Source organism: Chelonia mydas, chromosome 9 (genome assembly GCF_015237465.2).
Source record: "Chelonia mydas isolate rCheMyd1 chromosome 9, rCheMyd1.pri.v2, whole genome shotgun sequence".
Classification (NCBI taxonomy): Eukaryota; Metazoa; Chordata; order Testudines; family Cheloniidae; genus Chelonia; species Chelonia mydas.
Window position 1 is genome coordinate 80,491,501 of NC_057855.1, and position 19,238 is coordinate 80,510,738.

Below are 19,238 nucleotides of genomic sequence, written 5' to 3' on the forward strand. Positions count from 1 at the left end.
TTTTAATATCATAAAAATATTTCTCTACATATTAGTTTTTGTACCCCTCTGTTGTTTGTCCTTAGCTTCCCCAGTCTCTCTTTGTTAGTTTCTTTTTAACAGATGTAATAATGGAAATATTTCTTGTTCTGTTTTAACCAGTTTGGCAATACCTGCTACTGCAACTCAGTCCTACAGGCACTTTATTTTTGTCGTCCGTTTCGGGAAAAAGTTTTGGCATACAAGGTCCAGCCCCGGAAGAAGGAAAGCCTCCTTACGTGCCTCTCTGATCTCTTCAACAGCATTGCCACACAAAAGAAGAAGGTGGGGGTCATCCCACCCAAGAAATTTATTTCCCGGTTGAGGAAAGAAAATGGTAAATTAATAACTGAAGTACCTGATCAAATTTCAATATTAGGATATTAGGCTGCTCATTTTTAAGTAACCTGAGCTCTTTTCAAGTGTATCTAGGGACTGACATTTAGCAAGTTTTACTAACTGGATTTTAAAAGGTTCATGCCCCAATTTATGTGGTATGAATTTTCACCACTTGTGTAGTATAAAGAGTGTGTAGATGGTCCCTGTAAAGTATCTTTATTTTAGGTGGGTTTTCCATCTGGTTTAGTGATTCCATCCTGATGTCGGCCAATCACACAGCGGGTAGGGAGCTTTTGATGCCCTGGCTATTCTGTGCTAGTATAATGCCAGTATAGAGGTCTGTAACAAGCCATTACAACTTAGAGCATCACTGGCAATGCTTTAAGTTATACCATGAACTGGGTACACACATAGAGAGGGCCAGATTAGGGAAGCTCAGAGGTGGCTTAAAGTCACTCTCGCCCTCTCTTTCTCTGCTGTATTCAGGGCAAGAAAAAAGTAATGGGTAATCAGTTTCTCTCTTTGTATTGGGAATCCAGTGGTTATTTCCCAGGACTAGTTGTGAAGAGCCTTTGTGCATGTTAATTTACAATCTCTGATTTGGCTTGAAAAGATATCATTGATTTACTGTTATAGGATTTTTTTCATTTTCCTTGTGAGGTAAGATATTGGACTTCATGTACCAGTGGTCCCTTGCAGCACATCTGAACTTACTCATCTTACCCTCACTCCTCAAAACAATCTACGAAGCCAATTTTACATGTTTGCCAGGCCAGCCGCCCTTAACTTAAGGAGCTTAATTAATTTTTAGAAGGCTGCCTTCTAAAAGAGAGAGTAACGTGAAGTCCAAAACATCTGTTGCTAGAACTACATAAAACTACATAATTACAGCTCTGTTCTGTATAGCATCTTTAACATAGTGTATACTGAAATGATTTAGAGAGTTAAATACTGTTAACTAATAGCAGTGGCTAAAAGAATGTAAAAAGTATAGAAAAGAACATGCAGTGCTTCACAAGAGCAGAGTGGCCTTATAAAGTTTGTGCTTTAACAATAGCGTTGTTGTTATGCTCTTTCATTCTTCCCAATCTTTTCCGTTTCCTTTCCAGAGTTATTTGATAATTATATGCAGCAAGATGCACATGAATTCCTAAACTACCTACTAAACACTATTGCTGACTTACTACAAGAAGAGAAAAAACAGGAGAAACAGAATGGCAAACTCCAGAATGGCAGTATTGAGAGTGAGGAAGGAGACAAGACTGATCTGACATGGGTCCATGAAATCTTCCAGGGAACACTAACCAACGAAACCAGATGTCTTAACTGTGAAGCTGTATGTTGAAAAACAAAACATCTCTTTATTTGATTTTAAAAGGCACTGGGCCATTTTCCCTAGTTCTAAACAAATTTTTTCATTTATTAGGGTAGATGAAATTGAACATTTTCTGATTAAAAATTGAACCTAACCTATTTTATGACTGTATCAGCTGTCCATTCAAACTAATGCTCATGAAGGTATGTTTCTTAGTAAAAATGCAGGGTCCTTTGCTTCCCTCTCCCCATTTCCACCAAAGCAGTTTGCACCTGGCTGATATGAGCCGCCTTTTTGTCCTGTTGTAATTTCTTGTGACGGTCATAGTGTATGTTGTGTTTCCACAAGAGTTACTCACCATTTACTTACAATAGTTAAATTTGCAGTGGTGTTGTAGCCGTGTTGGTGTCAGGATGTTAGAGGCTAGGTAGGTGTGGTAATATCTTTTATTGGACCAACTTCTGTTGGTGAAAGAGAGAAGCTTTTGAGCTACACAAACCTCTTCTTCAAGTCTAGGAAAGGTACTCAGGAATTTGTGTTTTAACCACGTGTTTTCAAGTCAAAAGATTACATTTCTTGTTGTTAATCCATAATTACTGTGTTGAGAATGAAGGAGGGAGCAGAAAGACTGAAACTGAAAGAACCACTTTTGGGCTAGGAATTTGTACTTAGTTATGTAATCATTGGTTTAACAGTATTTCAAACAAATGAAAGCCCCATTGGGAGGAAAAGAAAAATTAGTATAATATTGGATAGCAACATTTTTTCAAATAGCTCCAAATACTAGTCAGCATTTTAAATCTAAATTATTGTTATGCTCTAAAAAGGGACTTCTAAAAAATGGCACCAAATGGGGCTCTTTCTGAGGGATTTTGAGACTAAATGTGATTGGCTCACAAGTCAAAAGATTGTTTTCCTAATGGCCAGGCCTTATCACTCACCCCAGCATCTGAAAATCCAGCTCTTTCTGTCTCTCATATCCTGAAGAGTGAAATATGGCAGATAATTGTATTGCTGTACAAAGTAGAATAGAATCCATTTAAAGCCTGTCTAGCCGTCTGAGTGCCGTCAGTGGCAAAAACTTGGTTTTTCAGTAAAATAGGCAGATATGACTTGCAGACACACGGGGAAGTTGTTGTACAAGGAGGTTCTTTTTTTACATAGTCTCTTTTTGGACTGTAACTACACTTCAGATTGTTACAGTATTTCTTGAGTAGTGCAGGAAAGGGCCTCTTACTGCATTTATACATTCGTCAAATTCTGAAGCTTCCTACTTGCAATCACATCTGTACCATTTCAGGGACTTGAAGCAATTCTAAACCTGCCAGATTCCAAGCTGCAATGAAGTATTTATTTTTTTTAAGGTTAGTAGCAAAGATGAGGACTTCCTGGACCTATCGGTTGATGTGGAACAAAATACATCAATTACACACTGCCTAAGGTAAATGAAAAGGAATCTGGTTGAAAGAAACACATCTGCACACATTCTGAATGGAGTGGCTACTTAGGTATTCAGTTGTGCAGCAGTTTAGGACCCAAGCTGACCGTAAACTAATAAATTCTGCTCAAGATCCTGTTATACAGAAAGTCTACCAAAACTATAAGAATTATCCATTTAATTGTGTCTTCTAAGGCTGTTAATGCTACATCATGTGTTCAGAGTTTCTCAAAACTAAGTATTCCTGTTTGTTTTCAAAACATTTTTACTTTGTCATCCTGCTGCTGCATTTTGCTGAAATGCTCCTGCTCTTTGCCAAAGAATGCTTGAGCTTCTGAGGGCAGGCAACAGGCCATTCTTGTTGAACAGCTCTCTCCTTTAGAATTCACGCTCTGATAGCCTGTCAAAGCCCAAGCTTTTGGACCCAGCTTTTTAATAGCTGATAATGGCACTAATGATGAGTGAGTTGGGGGGTGCTTATGTGCTTTTGTGGGCAAATTATGGCCAGTGTTAATGAGTTTTAATGTTTGTACATGTCCCCAAATATCACACAATAGGTGTGAACTAGATAATTGTACAACCAAAACCCATGACAGCCTATACTGCTGTGTACTCTACCCCTTGGTCTGACTGATGATCAGATACTGGTCAGTTCATGTTCTGAAGGGAGCCATATCCAAATTTCCTCGGCTGGAATCTTAGATCCCACAACATGAGACTGGGACAAGTTTATGCTCAAGTTTATTTATGCTCAAATAAATTGGTTAGTCTCTAAGGTGCCACAAGTACTCCTTTTCTTTTTGCGAATACAGACTAACACGGCTGTTACTCTGAAACTTGTTTAAGAGAGAAATCTTCATATATTTCTTTTCTGTGATAGCAGCAGGATAGTAAAGTGTTAAGTAGAGGTTTTGACTAAGGTTCCCACGTGTTCGTAATTCTTTTTTTTTTTTTTGCTCTCAACTTCCACAGGGGGTTCAGTAATACTGAGACTTTATGCAGTGAATATAAATATTACTGTGAACAGTGTCGCAGTAAACAGGAAGCACAGAAGAGGTAAGGTTAGGATATGCTGGAAAATGTTAATGTTCTCTCTTGGTGGGGACATATGTTAGTGTAAATTTTAGAGCTGTTGATTAATCACAGTTAACTCATGTGATTAACTCAAAAAAAGAATTGCGATTTAAAAAATTAATCACAATCGTACTGTTAAACAATAGAATACCAATTGAAATTTATTAAATATTTTTGGATGTTTTTCTCATTTTTAAATATATTAATTTCTATTACAACACAGCATACAAAGTGAACAGTGCTCACTTTATATTATTTTGATTACAAATATTTGCACTGTAAAAATGATATACAAAAGAAATCTTATTTTTCAGTTCACCTCATACAAGTACTGAAGTGCAATCTCTTTATCGTGAAAGTGTAACTTACAAAAGTAGATTTTTTTTGTTATATAACTACACTCAAAAACAAAACAGTGTAAAACTTTAGAGCCTACAAATCCACTCAGTCCTACTTCTTTTTCAGCTAATCGCTAAAAAAACCAAATTTGTTTACATTTATGGGAGATACTGCTGCCTGCTTCTTATTTACCTGAAGGTGAGAACAGGCAAATTTTTGCATGGCATTGCACTTTTGTAGCAGGTGGTTGCAAGGTATTTACGTGCCAGATATTCTAAACATTTGTATGCCCCTTCATGCTTCGGCCACCATTCCAGAGGACATGCTTCCATGCTGAGGACGCTCATTAAAAAAATACATTCATTAAATTTGAATTGAATCAAATTGAATCAAAAATCTGAACTCCTTGAGGGAGAATTGTATGTCTCCTGTTCTGTTTTACCCACATTCTGCCGTATATTTCATGTTATAGCAGTCTCGGATGATGACCCAGCACATGTTCGTCTTAAGAACACTTTCACAGCAGATTTGACAAAACACAAAGAAGGTACCAACGTGTTATTTCTAAAAATAGCTACAGCACTTGACCCAAGGTTTAAGAATCTGAATGCCATCCAAAATATGAGAGAGACGAGGTGCGGAGCATGCTTTCAGAAGTCTTAAAAGAGCAACACTCTGATGTGGAAACTACAGAACCCAAACCTCCAAAAAAGAAAATCAACCTTCTACTGGTGGCATCTGACTCAGATGATGAAAACGAAAATGCATCAGTCCGCTCTGCTTTGAATCGAGGTATCGAGCAGAACCTGTCATTAGCATGGACACATGTCCTCTGGAATGGTGGTTGAAACATGAAGGGACATAAGAATCTTTAGCGCATCTGGCATGTAAATATCTTGTGATGCTGGCTACAACAGTGCCATGCGAATGCCTGTTCTCACTTTCAAGTGACGTAAACAAGAAGCGGACAGCATTATCTCCTGCAAATTGTCACCAAACTTGTTTGAGTGATTGGCTGAAGTAGGACTGAGTGGACTTGTAGGCGCTAAAGCAGGGGTGGGCAAACTACGGCCTGGGGGCCGCATCTGGCCCTCCAGACATTTTATTCCTGCCCTCGAGCTCCTGTTGAGGAGCAGGGTCTGGAGCTTGCCCTGCTCCAGCAGGGGAGCGGGGTTGGGGGCTTGCCTCGCTCCACGCGGCTCCCAGAAGCAGCAGCATGTCCCCACTCCGGCTCCTACGCATAGGGGCAGCCAGGGGGTTCCGCACGCTGCCCCTGCCCCAAGTGCCACCCCCTCAACTCCCATTGGCCGGGAACCACATGGGTCAGTGGGCCAATGGGAGCTGCAGGGGTGGTGCCTGCAGACGGGACAGCATGCAGAATTGTGCCTCCATGTAGGAGCCAGAGTGGGAACATGCTGCTGCTTCTGGGAGTTTCTTGAGGTAAACACACCCTAGAGCCTGCACCCCTGACCCCCTCCCATGCCCCAACCCGATGCCCCACCCCTGATTCCCCTCCTGCCCTCCCAACCCCTCGGTCCCAGCCCGGAGCTCCCTCCTGCTCCCCCAAACCCTCATCCTCAAGCCCACCCCAGAGCCCTCACCCCCCCCCCCATCCCAACCCCAGCCTAGAGACCCCTCCCGCACCCTGAACTCCTCATTTCTGGACACACCCCAGAGCCCACACCCCCAGCCAGAGCCCTCACCCCCTCCTGCACCCCAAGTCCCAATTTCGTGAGCAATCATGGCCCACCATACAATTTCTGTACCCAGATATGGCCCTCGGGCCAAAAAGTTTCCCACCCCTCTCTAAAGTTTTTGCATTGTTTTATTTTTGAATGCAGTTATTTTTTTGTACATAATTCTACATTTCTAAGCTCAACTTTCATGATAAAAAGATTGCACTATACTACTTGCATAAGGTGAATTCAAAAATACTGTTTCTTTTGTTTTTTTACAGTGCAAATATTTGTAATCAAAAATAAATATAAAGTGAGCACTGTACACTTTGTACTCTGTGTTGTAATTGAAACCAATATATTTTAAAATGTAGAAAACATCCAAAAATATTTAAATAAATGGTATTCTATTATTGTTTAGCAGCGCAATTAATCACGCAATTGCAGTTTTTTTAAATCGTGTGATTAATCGTGTTTAATTTTTTTGATTGCTTGACAGCCCCAGTAAATTTACAATATTAATCCAATGGCAATTCTTTGAAACAACAGAATAACTGACATTCTAGGTGGGGAAATGTCAGGGAAAATATAAATTCGGAGCAGCTCCTACAATCAGAGGAGATCCCAAACGGTCAGTTTCGCATTCGTCCCCTAAAGAACTACCAGACATCACTCCTTTTTCCCTGTTAGTTGTAATCAGTTTGACGCCTCCAGAACATTTTCCCCTTCAGCCACAGATGTTGTAGAAAATCTATTTTTTTCATTTCGTAGTTAATAGAAGCCAGGCCTGAAGGACAGAGGTTTATTCCATTTTTCACTTTCCCTGATATGATGAAAGCTGATTTGTTCAGCATAGGCAAGCAGCTGTCTTGCATGTGGATGTCAGTTGTGCTATAAATCTTTCCCACTTGTACCAAAATGCTTGTATAAAAAGCAGCTCTTCACAAATCATCTTCATTAAAACTGAATTTCCGATTAAACTTTTTTTAATTGTTTAAACACAAATTCTAATTATTTTCTTTTAAAAGGTTTATCGAATGTAAGGGGTATTTTCTAATGTTTCTAATGTGATGTTCTCTGTTTAATATATTTTATGGTCCAGAATGAGAGTGAAGAAGTTGCCCATGATTCTAGCTCTGCACTTAAAAAGGTTCAAATACATGGACCAGCTGCATCGATACACCAAACTCTCCTACCGTGTAGTCTTTCCCTTGGAGCTTCGGCTCTTTAATACTTCAGGAGATGCTACAAACCCTGACAGAATGTATGACCTTGTGGCTGTAGTAGTTCACTGTGGCAGGTATGTCTCCAATGCTTTCTGAGTTTTACATGAGTTTCCATGAAAATGCATCCGATGAAGTGAGCTGTAGCTCACGAAAGCTTATGCTCAAATAAATTGGTTAGTCTCTAAGGTGCCACAAGTACTCCTTTTCTTTTTGCGAATACAGACTAACAGGGCTGCTACTCTGAAACCTGATCCATGAAAATTAACTCACCTGGTCATTCATGTACATTTGAATACCACTGCAGCAGCTGACAATGTAGAACAATCTCAGCAACATCTAAGCTAATTAACTGAAGGAATAAAAAGGTTTTTACATTTAAACATTTTTTTGAAAATATTTTCAGCCTATTTTTCTATTCAGTGTGCACAGGCTCAGCCTTGCTCTTTTTATATAGCTTTAAAACATGCTAAAGCTTCCAGGAAAGCTAAATGAAATAAAGCAATTCTTGGAATAACAAAGTTCTCAAAATAGAATCAGTTTGTATGTTGCGACTTGTTAGATCATTAAGTTTTTTTTAAAAATGCTGGTGCCACCAAGTGGTTAGATTGCATACTGCTTTTTAAATCAGCTGCACAGGTTTGATCCAGCATGATTAAAACCGAATTAAAATAATTGAAAAACAAATATTTTTTTATAAAAAACTTGATGCAAATAGAAAAGCCATTGCAAACACTGCATTATGTAAGAAAAGATAAAATGTTACTCACAGAAGTCAAAAATGGGATATGTTTACACTATGTTGAGACTGTACTAGCATAGCTAGGCCGGGATAGCCCTGTAGAGTAGACACAGCCTACACCAACAGAAGAGGTTTTTCTGTTGGTGTAGGGACACCTCTGCGAACAAAGCTAGCTACGTCAAAAGAAGACTGTTTGGGTCAACATAACTGTGTGTATGCTGGGGGTTATGTCAGTATAGATATGTCGGTTGAGGTATGGTTTTTTACAACCCTGAAGCTATGCTGATGATATGCTTCAGATTAGACCAGGCTTTAGAATGGGATGGTCGGGGATTATGTGTTCTTTGTTTTCTTGGAGTGGGGGGTAAATCTTAACTAGTTGGAAATCTAGCATAAGGTCTATAGAATATTTCCAAAGGATCAGTGTCGAAATTAGAGAGCCAGCAAAACCAACACATGCCGGTATCTGTTGAATTTATTTATGCTGTCTATGCTGTACATGGTTCAGAGATTGTGATATAGTTCTGAAATACATTTTCATACAACATACTGATGATGTAAAAAAAAAAGGATCCTATCCTGCAAACTTTCTCTTGTGAGTCTGCAAGGCTGGTTCCTAGGTTTGCTATCTGTGACACACATTCCAATAAGCATAAATACAGCTTTCAGTAATGATATATAGAAATGGCAGTTAGTGTGACTTTGCCTTATTGAAGGGGTCACCAGTTGTGCTCTAGAGCTGTTGTTTTGTAAACAGTGGCTTTTTTAGGAGTTCCACAGCTCTATTGTAAACTTGTATCAGGCTGGAACTTAACATATCAGGATAGACCAGGTACAAATTTATTTTCTATATATTTTAGATCTTTTAAAACATCTGTTTAAAATATTTTGCTTTGATAACTTCACTTTAATTTACACATTCATTCTAAAGCAGAAATTGTTAATCCAGTAAGTTCATAACACTGAATGGGGCTACAGAATCACTTTCCCCATACACAGTAAAGTCCTTTAAAAAAGCTATGTTATTTTATGTTTGTGTTATTCAGATCCTAAATTAAACACAAAATAAAGCCAGAAAAAGTGAGAATTTAGTTTCTTGTTTTATCCTTAACTTGCTCCCTCACTGTCTGAGGTCAGCAGTTGGTGGCTTACCTAGTGCTAATGTATATTATTACACTCCAAAAATTCCTTGTCCCAATCTACTTCCTTTGCAACCCTTACCCATCTGATCTGGCTCTTGTCCCCGCTGCATTCGGATCTGGCAGCTTCCTCCACCACACTTCCAACCGGAGAGTACTGAGAGCACACACGAGAGGGTCTCTCTGCACTCGGTTCTGGTGATAGTGCCACAACAACAGGAAACAGCAATGGCACAGAAAGTCTAGCTGAGTGCCTGCAGCTCTGGTCTGAAGCATGCTCAGTACGGATGGAATCTTCAGAGAACGTAGCTGTCAGACTCTAACATGTCTCTAACAAGCACAAACTAAGATTTTTTTTTCCCCCAAAGGTTTGTAACTTGGCTGATGTGGGCATTTTTTCATGAGACTCGCAAATGGCACATTCCTGTTTCTAAATATCAAATCCTTGCTCCAGAGCAGAGACCCTAAAGCTTCTCACCCAAACCATTGTATGGAACCATTTTTGGTGAAATTTTATTTTCTTTATTTTTAAGTAAATCTGAGGTAGATACCCAGCATGTTAAGGTTTTGGCAAACTGTTAAGGTTGGGCAAAGTTATAGGCAATTGAAAATAAGGTCTTACACTGGAAAGTATTGGTGAACCTTAACTATAGGTGACACTATCAGCTCCACCTATAATAGCTTGAGTTATTTACAAATGTTTCGTTTTTCATATGTAGGCATCAGTGTAATAAATCTTTGACGTTTTTCCTGACAGCGGTCCAAACCGTGGACATTATATCACCATAGTGAAGAGCCATGGCTTTTGGTTGCTGTTTGACGACGACATTGTAGAGGTAGGTGTACAGATTGCTTTTATGTGGTGAAAACAATATTGATAGTACCATTTTCCAGCTAAGTGCAGGGATCTTATTTCAGTATCTAGGAATTCATTTTGCATCCATGAAAGATTTGTAACAAAATCTGTGTATGGGGCATCCTCATCAAGTTCTGAGCAGATTTGTGTATGTATAATTGACTTGTAGAACTGTGCTCAACTGAGGGGCTGCATTAGTCACTTGGCAGAAGACTGAGGATGACATCTATTTGGTACAACCACAACTGTCCTGTTAAGAATGTAAAACACCAGGGTATTTTTTCCCATATCTCAGGCTCTCTCTTGAGACCAGTTTGCTCTCTAGAGTCAACGGCTTGATCCTAAATATTTCTGATCGCTGTAGCTCAACACTAAATTCAACACCCATTCATCTTCTTTTGTAGGTTAAGAGTATGTGAAAGGAAGGATTCTTGATTTTTGCCGCAGACAGGTAGCAAGAACTGTGGAAAGAGTTAGAAAATCAGAGACTTGTGAGCACATGGGTAGTTAGATACTGAAGATATCCATAGGATTTTTGATCTTTAGCAGAGTATTTAGATATACTTTAGCTAAAATAAACTTATTTTGTACTCCACAAAATATTTTGCCTATAAATGTTTTGCATATGTATCTAAAATGTATACACACATGTGGTAGCGTTTTGTTGCATATCCCATTGAGCTGTATTGTAAAAACATGAAGGTTTATCTCTTGGCCTTTTTTAGATCACTCCTTAAAATAAGTCCAAACTCTGATTAGTAATAGCACCGAGGTAATCCCTTTAAAAACATGTATGGTTTTTAAAGAGGCCATAAAATAGCCATGTTGCTATATATTCTTAGTCAACGTCTTCCATGTCAGATTTGCTCATTTTATGGGCCAAAGCAAAATTTCTCTGTCTGAAAACACTGATGGCAATTGTACTGAACCATGAGTAAGAACAGAATACAGTGCTGGCTTGGTCTAGAAAACACACAGAGTAGATTTGTCTCCTCCAAAGATGCCAATTTTCATTCACTTTTCTTACCTGAGTCATGCTTTAAAGTAACCTGAAATTTTATTGTTTACCTCATAATCTCACTGATCTGAAAATAGTATAGTCTGTGTGAGTTGTTTCTCTCTTGAATCTTCACTGTGCTCCTCAGGATTGGGAATACAGAATGTAGCTCTTGTAAAGCTGGAGATTCAGCAGTTGAAAAATCCCCTGGCAAGTGGGAAGCCTTCCCATATTAGGGGGAGGGGAGTGGCGGCTGCAGGGCAGGGGATTTTGTCATCAGTTTCTGCAGGATGAGAGTTTTCATTTAAAACAAGTTTCTATCCCATATGTTCTGAAAGTCACAGTTGAAAAATTAGGGATGGAAATGTTTGGCATAAGTGAAGTCCAGGCATGAAAGTCCTGTTGAAGTCCAGTCCCACTGGGAAGAGTGTAGAATATTCCTACCAAGAAACTCCACTCCATGACTGTCTTTCATATCTGCTTCTAACTGATAGGTGCCTGCTAAACTTGAAACTCCCCTCCCACCCTCCTCTGTCAGAAAAGCAATGTCTCTCCTGTCCATTCCCCACCTATGCCCTCCAACCCCAGATTCAGCAACCCTGCTCCGAATAATGTGTTTTTGGGAATCATCCTGACTACTGTAATGATTAGTGAGATGGGGTGACCTACGCTGCAGCAGGAACAGGGTCTGTCTGCAGCTCTGCCCATCCCGTTTCTTTTTGTGAGTCCTCTGTTCCCGTAAAAAGCTTTGCTCCCTGCTGCTGCTGCTCTAGCTTGTCCAAGAAACTACAGAGTGAAATTGAAATGATTGTCAGTTTCATTGCTCCCCACAAGATTTTGATTTGTAGCTCTGAAACTGACCATTTTGGTTTCCTGTCATGTTGCTGCTGCTTAGCATCACAGAGAAACTGCAGGAAACTCAATACTTCATCAGGTCAAATTCAGAAAGATATGTTCACAATCATGAGGCATGAAAAAGTAATTTATAAAAATAAAGCTTAGATTCTGCAGAAGTAGCAGGCATAGACCTTATTATTTGCCAGGGGAAGTCTCTGCACACCAGGGACAAGTGGGCAAGTAGTCTTTTCAAGCCCTGGAGATTTAACCTGCTAAGTACGAAACACATATAAAGTGAAGAAAGTTGTCTTCCTGAGTCTGCTAACAGATAACTCCAAAGCCTCTGTGCATGCTTTGCCAAGTTGTAAAAGAGCAGAGGATAAATCTTTTTGTCTCTATTGGTTTCATAATGTAAGACTTCAGAAAGCTTTGTCAGCTTTTTGTTATAAATGCTATGATTTTTTGGATCTGAAATGTAAATTGGAAGCAGCTTACTCTTCTTTTACTAGTCTGAAGATTTGCTAAATGCAATAAAAGTGAAAGAGTCGTGTTTTATTTTTGCTTGGATGAAGGTTCAAGTTTCAAGTAAAATATCAGGTAAATGAAAGTTATTTAGGTAAAAGTGTATTATTACAGTATATGTGAAAACCTGTCACATGTCAAATACCAAAGGCAAATGACTTCAAATAGAATAATATACAAAGCCAAATTACTTGAAAGCAATATGGGTAAATGCACTTTTCTATGCTATTAGCTTGGCAAGCTGTCACATTGTAGCAACCAAAAGTGATGCAGCACAGTGTAAATGTCTATATGGAATAGAGGGGAGAGTGTCTATCCACATTGGTTCCCCCAAATTATGAGGAAAGATGAAAAGAACGAATTTGTAGCATAGCTAATAGTTACTCAGGAGAGCAATAACTCTTACTATTATTTGAGAGTTGTAAATGCTGTGGAGGGAAAGGTATTGTTTTGGGTGGACCAGAAAATGATCAAAAGAAAACTTAGGTTCAATAGCAAAGCAAAAAAAATAACAAAAAAACCCTTAATATCAGGTTAGTTAAGATGTAGAACAGTCTCCCAAAGAGAATTGGTGGAAACATCAACTGATTGTTACTTTAAAACTAGGCTGGACAAAACTCTTGAGTATATTGGTGGAAAACAATCCTGCTATGGAAGGGGGAGGAGACAAGGTAATCAAATAGTTATTTTCTGTTTCTAATTTGTTAATCTGTGAATGTGGAAATGAGTTAGGATATATAGCTATGCTATCAAAGAATTTAAAAATATCTGTGGGATAAGTGAATCTATAAGAATATTTCCAGGTTATATTCAAAATGCTAGATAGTGGAAATAGACTTGATTTCATGGTAAACTAGTTGGTATTTAAGTTAAATTAAACAGCAGTTAATGTTTGCAGAGCTGCCAGATAATTATATTAAGTCTGTTGGTGAATATGCTTTTGTGAGTATTTTTTCTGTTAGAATGACTGATCTTTCTTTCCTGAATATTCATATACAAGGCTTTCTGGGAAAAGAACTTTGGAAAAATATACGCTTATTTGTCCCATATACTTCTCCCCAGAACTTCAGAGCATTTTGAAACGCATGCATTTGAGGAATTTGGATTTTCACACGACATAATGCATGTCTTGTTTCAAATCATATCCTTTGTAATTCCATTTTGTGTTCGTTGCATCTTTCTGGCAACTTACCAAGTGTGTGTTGCCCCAGGCTCATAAGGTGGGTGGGGAAAAAGAAAAGTACTGGCCTAAACAAGTAGGTAATGTACATTCTCTTCAAAATTGAGTGCACCTAACAGGCAGCTTTCATTTTTATGACTAGTGTTTTCGCAGTAGACCACCAGACCAGTTGCTGAAGTTGCTGGATCTGTGCAGGCAATATTCAGAGAACCAATTTGTTCTTCATGCACATAAACATACTAAGGAACAACTTGGTGGTTCTTTGGGTATCAACTGTATAAATTCACATGCTTGGTTCAGCCTGTGCACTTTGCATTTTCTTAACTGGAAACTTCTAGAAAGCTTTGGTGGTTGGAGCTGCAGGCAAGTTCCCTTGTGGTACTGATCATTCAGTCTGAACATTATATATGGAGCTACAGTGCTATACTCTAGTTCCTGATGGATGTCTAATTGGAGTCCCTTTAGATTTCTCCAGCTGCCTTTCTGTTTGCTGTGTTTTAGGTTGTTACCAAACTCTCCTGCTTTTAATTATAGCTAGAATAGTGTAGTTACATCGTTGCAGTTAATTTGTATGTGAATTGTTTCTCTGTACTGGGCACCTTTTATTTTCATAGGATAGCTGGCAAGGTAACCAGCTTCAAATGATGCCCATTGTAATGTGAAAATGTGCTGAACAGCCCTGCATATGTAATGCTGCCTGTGTCCCACTGAGGTGCACATAGTGAAAAATGCCTTTTGTGCTACCTTAACCCTGAGGGCTCAAAAGGACCAGGAATCTCAGCTCTGGATACACCCTTAAAGCAGCTCAGTATGATGTTTGAGTTGGCATTGAGCCTTTATTCCTTGCTTAATGCCATGTGGAAGTCTGAATCCCAAGAGACCCCTGATCTGATGAGGGAAATACTCCCTTTGGCCCAAGTACCGTGATGCCTCAGTGCCATTGCTCTCTCCCTCAGAACTGAAGTGTAGAGAAAGGAAAAAAAGAAAAGGCCACTGTTTTTGTCCTGAATATTTGACTCCATATGGATCTGTGAGCTCAGAACCAAGATGTTACCTATTCTGAGAGGCTCCTTCATACCAAGGATTGTACCTCCTGCCTATTCTGTACTAATAGCCATTTTGGTGTTAATGAGGTTCCTTACACAAGTTGTAGCTTGGGGCCTTCCTCTGTGTGGAACAGAGAATGTTCCCTGTTTCCTCCACCCAAAGTTTCTTCTTTGGACCTAGAATCTTGGTTCTGTGGTATCCCAAGGCCATCTTTGCTGCTGTGTGGGATAGTATTAAAGGTCACCCACCGATTCTTTCCTATTCTTAGTTTCTCTCTGGTTCCCAAATCTTCTATTTTGGGGATAGTAGAGGAGATTACAGCTTCAGTCGCTCTAGACTGATTTCCTCTTGGCTCCCCACCTCAGGCCATTCTCTTATCCTGGTGGATCGTGTGACCTAAAGGCATTTTAAAATACTAAAGGAACCATTGTCTGCTTAGCAACAGAGGTCATGAGCATTCATTCCAGTGTTTCAGTCTCTGTACTGGCTCCCCATTGACTGCCAAATCAAATTCAGTCTTACATGGGATTAGCTCTTGCTGCCTGAGACTTCTTTTCCTGACACTGGCCTCTCAGGACTGCTGCATTCCCCTGGAACAATGAAATTATTGACTAATAATGAGAAATGACTCATTCTCAGAAGACGGACCACAACCGCGGAGCTCACACCCACTAGAGATAATGACCATAGGCCTCGCCGCTTTGAGAGCAAAATGCAAACTAATTTTTCTGGCTGTGCTTTCCTGCAGTAATTTTCTCTCAATTTTAAATTGTGTAGACAAGAAATGTATTCCTGCCTGAATTGAAAAGAAGCTATTTCCCTGTCTAAATACTCATGAGGTTCTCAACATCACACTGGTCAGCATTGTACTAGATCCCAGGGAGAGCAAGCTCCATTTGTGGTATACTCTTACAGAGTTAATGTGAAAATAGTGATTGTGTGTTACATTATTGATAGGTGATCCAGATTAGTAACCAATAGTGCAGGAGTTCTCTTCATTTTTGAAACCCCAGTAACCTCTTGCGAGGTAGCAGTTCATTTAGACTGCCTGTTGAATTTACTAAAAATTTTGGGTGTACTCCTTATTATCTGGTGGAGATATTTTCCTATGTTAATAGCAGACTATTTTTCATCTGCATGCAGGCTGCATGGCTTTGGGTAAGGGAAGTTGGAGACTCCAGTTGGTAGAAAGAGCTGAGGGTGAACGTCAGCTTGAATTTTTAGAGCAGGCCTTCATAGAGCCTTTGTGTGTGCACTGTAGCTTCACAGTGCACTATTTTTTTGATCTGATAGTCTTATCAATTTATCCTGATTTAATCTTCTCCAAATTAAGCAGTTTAATCTATTGAAGAAATGTTTGGTGTATTAATATTGGGTAGCTTTCAGTCAACTTCTTCCATATACTAAACTGAAAATAGTATTTCATTGGGGGAGGGAGGTGTGTGCTCAGTGTTGGTTATTTTGAGTGGGTCTAATCTGAATGTCTTGTTGAATTGCAGAAAATTGATGCCCAGGCCATTGAAGAATTCTATGGGTTAACATCAGACATTTCCAAAAACTCAGAATCCGGATATATCCTCTTCTACCAGTCAAGAGACTAAAACTGACATGATAAATGTGTACAAATAAAAGAAAAAAGGGATCAAGGTTATGTCCCAAGTAGGACATCAGTGACAGCAGAAACAATTCCTCATCATTGCTGTAGGACCATGAGAGATCCAGCAGGGAGAAGAAAGGTTTACCTCTGCCATTTCTTGGAGGATGAGTGCTGTCTTCTGTAAGAAGAAGAGCTTTTGCTCTGATTTTCTTTCTGGGCTTTTTTTTTTTACATTGCTAGCTTCCAAAATCTGGGTTACCTCTACTTGAAACCTGGCTGCTTATTTGTTCAAGAACTGAAGAAAGGTTTTAAAAGTAGCATTGTGGAATTCTTTACCATTCAGTGTCAGCCTGAGGCTATACCTTGGAGTCTGTCATCGTCGTTTTTCTGTATTTTAGCAGAATGATTTCAATATTCAGTGCCAGCTGAACACATATTTTGAGATATGAGCAGCAGCCAGTTGCTGGATATTTTTGGTGACTCAGACATGCGAAACAGTACAGTGCTAAAACACTGGAAACGTCAAGTCTGTAATTTTTAAAAAGGTAGACACAAAGCTATTTCTGCAGCATTATAAATCCCTCAGTATGTATCATCTTGGTTTTAGATAACACTAATAGCACTCTTTTTTGTATATTTTTAACTTTTACTATCCTATTCCCCCTCCAGAAGATGTAATTTTTTTTCCCACATTTAACCTAATCTGTTGTACTTTTTAATTTTTTAAGCAAAAGTTTGACTCTCAAAGCCACAATGCTGCAAATTCAAGCAAAGAAGCAGTTGAGCTTTTAAAAGTGCATGTCTTGCAACAAGTTGTTATAGAAAGTTTAAAGTTACAGTATTTCTTGGAGCTATTGCATACGCCAAAAGTGCCCTCTTCTGAAACAGGATCTGTTCAGCATTTCATTCAGTATATAGTAAACAGATGCAGGATCGTATCTGCCTATGATAATACACAGAAGCAGCACTAATTGTGAAGAGTTAACCAAGGGAAGCATTATTTACATAACTAATCCAGTTGTTCCTAGTCTTTGAAATTTCCATTAAGGAAGAAAAACAAAAAACAAAGGTTAACACACACTACCTTGCAAAGAGTTCCTCTTCATCTTGTTGGTTACATTAGTTTTGTCATGTGAATCATTGCCCCTGAAAATGCTCTCTGGTTTGATATGCCACTGTAGGCCTTGCTTAACAGGGGAAAGGTATGTTTTGTCTTATGAAGACTGAATTTAAGAAACTGTCCATTACAAATGTATATAGTATAATCTCAAGGATAATTAGAAAGAAAAGATTAAAGGGAATTTATAAGAAATCTCTGAAACCCTTTATGTAATTTTCTTTTTGAAAAGTCCTGTTACAGTGCCAAAGCTTGTCATAGCTGGCTCTAAACCATGAGTGGAAATTGATATTTTCCTTTCTTCTTCTTGTTAAATAACACCAAAGCTGTCTTCTACCTTGTTGGTCTTAGTACAGCACTTCGTAGTACGCACTGGTGATTGTTATCTATGAGGACATTTAATTTATGCAATTCTGTGATTTGTATGGGATAAATAGAATATTTTTACCAAAATATTGTCCTCGTGAAGACAACCCATCATATACATGCAGTCCTTTATGGTGGCTGTACTCATTATCTGTTGTTCCCTTTCACAACTGGAAACCTCCTGTTAGCAATTAATTCCTTTCTTTTTAAAATGGAAGTTAGTAAATATTAGCATATTCCAATTGGGTACAAGTTCCATCCCCTCCCACCTCTCCTTCTCCAGAAGAAAATGTATGGACAGTCAATTCCTGATTTTTATTATGCAAAATACTCTCATTTTCAGAGATTTAATCAGTAACCGTAAAATTTTTTTGTCATCTTGTTGTTCCTACTTGTGTGAAAATTGCTCTTGGTCAGCAGTCCTCTCCCCTTGTTCGCAGAAAAGCCCAGAGCCCCTGGATAGTGACACTAACAGAAATCTGTCATCAGTAACTCTTGCAAAAAGGAGAGCGCACTGAGTTTAAAAAACAAATCTAAACAGTCAACACAAAAAAGTGATGTAGAACACTATACATGTATTTTGTATATCTGGTGATACATTTTTACAAATAAAATACCTGATTTGAGAGAGAGAATATTGAAAGAATATATACTATAGATTAAAAGAACTGTTAAAAGTGCACTTTTGCTACAGATTTATAAGGAAACTAAATGGGATTAAATTGGAAGAGAATGGTGTGATATTACTTCTGTATAATTAATGACCCCACCTGTCTCCAATAAAGGTCATGTATGTTCACATGCACATGGCCCAAATGTTTTTCCTTGATTGGTGTGAATATCACTCGAAGGCGAAAAATAAAAGTAATTGGTTAGTTTTGACAAGACTGAACAGGGCCCCTTTTGCTTTTTCTTCTCTCCATGTTAATTTTCTGAGAATATTTGTTGGTAACTAGTACCCACGAATCTCCAGCTTCGCCCAGTCCTTTAATTGTTAGACTTCATTCACATAGACTGGAAGGGATGACTGTGGAAATGGAAGGGCTATGAAAGGAATCCTTTGTCTAAGGTAGACTTTGCAGGACATAGCTGCTCAATACTTCATTTTACTAATCTGGTGTTAACCCAAGTGAAAAGATTAAAAATCTATCTGGTGCCATACATGGGCTTTGAGCTTAACGGCCAAAGATGAAGTCCCTACCCAGAAGAGTTTGCCATCTACCTGAGTTGACCCACTTCACTCAAAGGGAAAACTTGGTGAGTAAGGACTACTCACATAAGTAAGAGTTTACAGATCAAAGTATATGGACCTATATAAGTAAATTATATAAGTATGAGAGGTTCTTTTTTTAAAAAAAAAAAAAAGAATTTAAAATCAGAATAAATTCCCTTCCTTATCTTAGTAGGTCACATATT

At 38.8% G+C, this 19,238-nt stretch overlaps 1 protein-coding gene across 5 annotated transcripts in view; it reads left to right on the forward strand.

Annotated features, from left to right (window-relative positions):
* The window catches only part of LOC102948350 (ubiquitin carboxyl-terminal hydrolase 12), a 40,292-nt gene extending 21,578 nt beyond the window's left edge, over window positions 1-18,714 (forward strand). For 4 of the 5 annotated variants that reach the window (XM_037908602.2, XM_007060171.4, XM_043522301.1 and 1 more), the window contains 7 exons: window positions 142-355; window positions 1,467-1,693; window positions 3,037-3,113; window positions 4,083-4,166; window positions 7,302-7,499; window positions 10,061-10,139; window positions 16,242-18,714. In XM_037908602.2, the coding sequence (XP_037764530.1) occupies window positions 142-355; window positions 1,467-1,693; window positions 3,037-3,113; window positions 4,083-4,166; window positions 7,302-7,499; window positions 10,061-10,139; window positions 16,242-16,343 (981 nt within the window). In that variant the 3' untranslated portion in view covers window positions 16,344-18,714. Of the gene's footprint in view, window positions 1-141; window positions 356-1,466; window positions 1,694-3,036; window positions 3,114-4,082; window positions 4,167-7,301; window positions 7,500-10,060; window positions 10,140-13,121; window positions 13,187-16,241 lie in introns of all 5 variants that reach the window. The other variant, XM_027822586.3, reaches the window with a different exon arrangement.
* The last annotated feature ends 524 nt before the right edge of the window (window positions 18,715-19,238 follow it).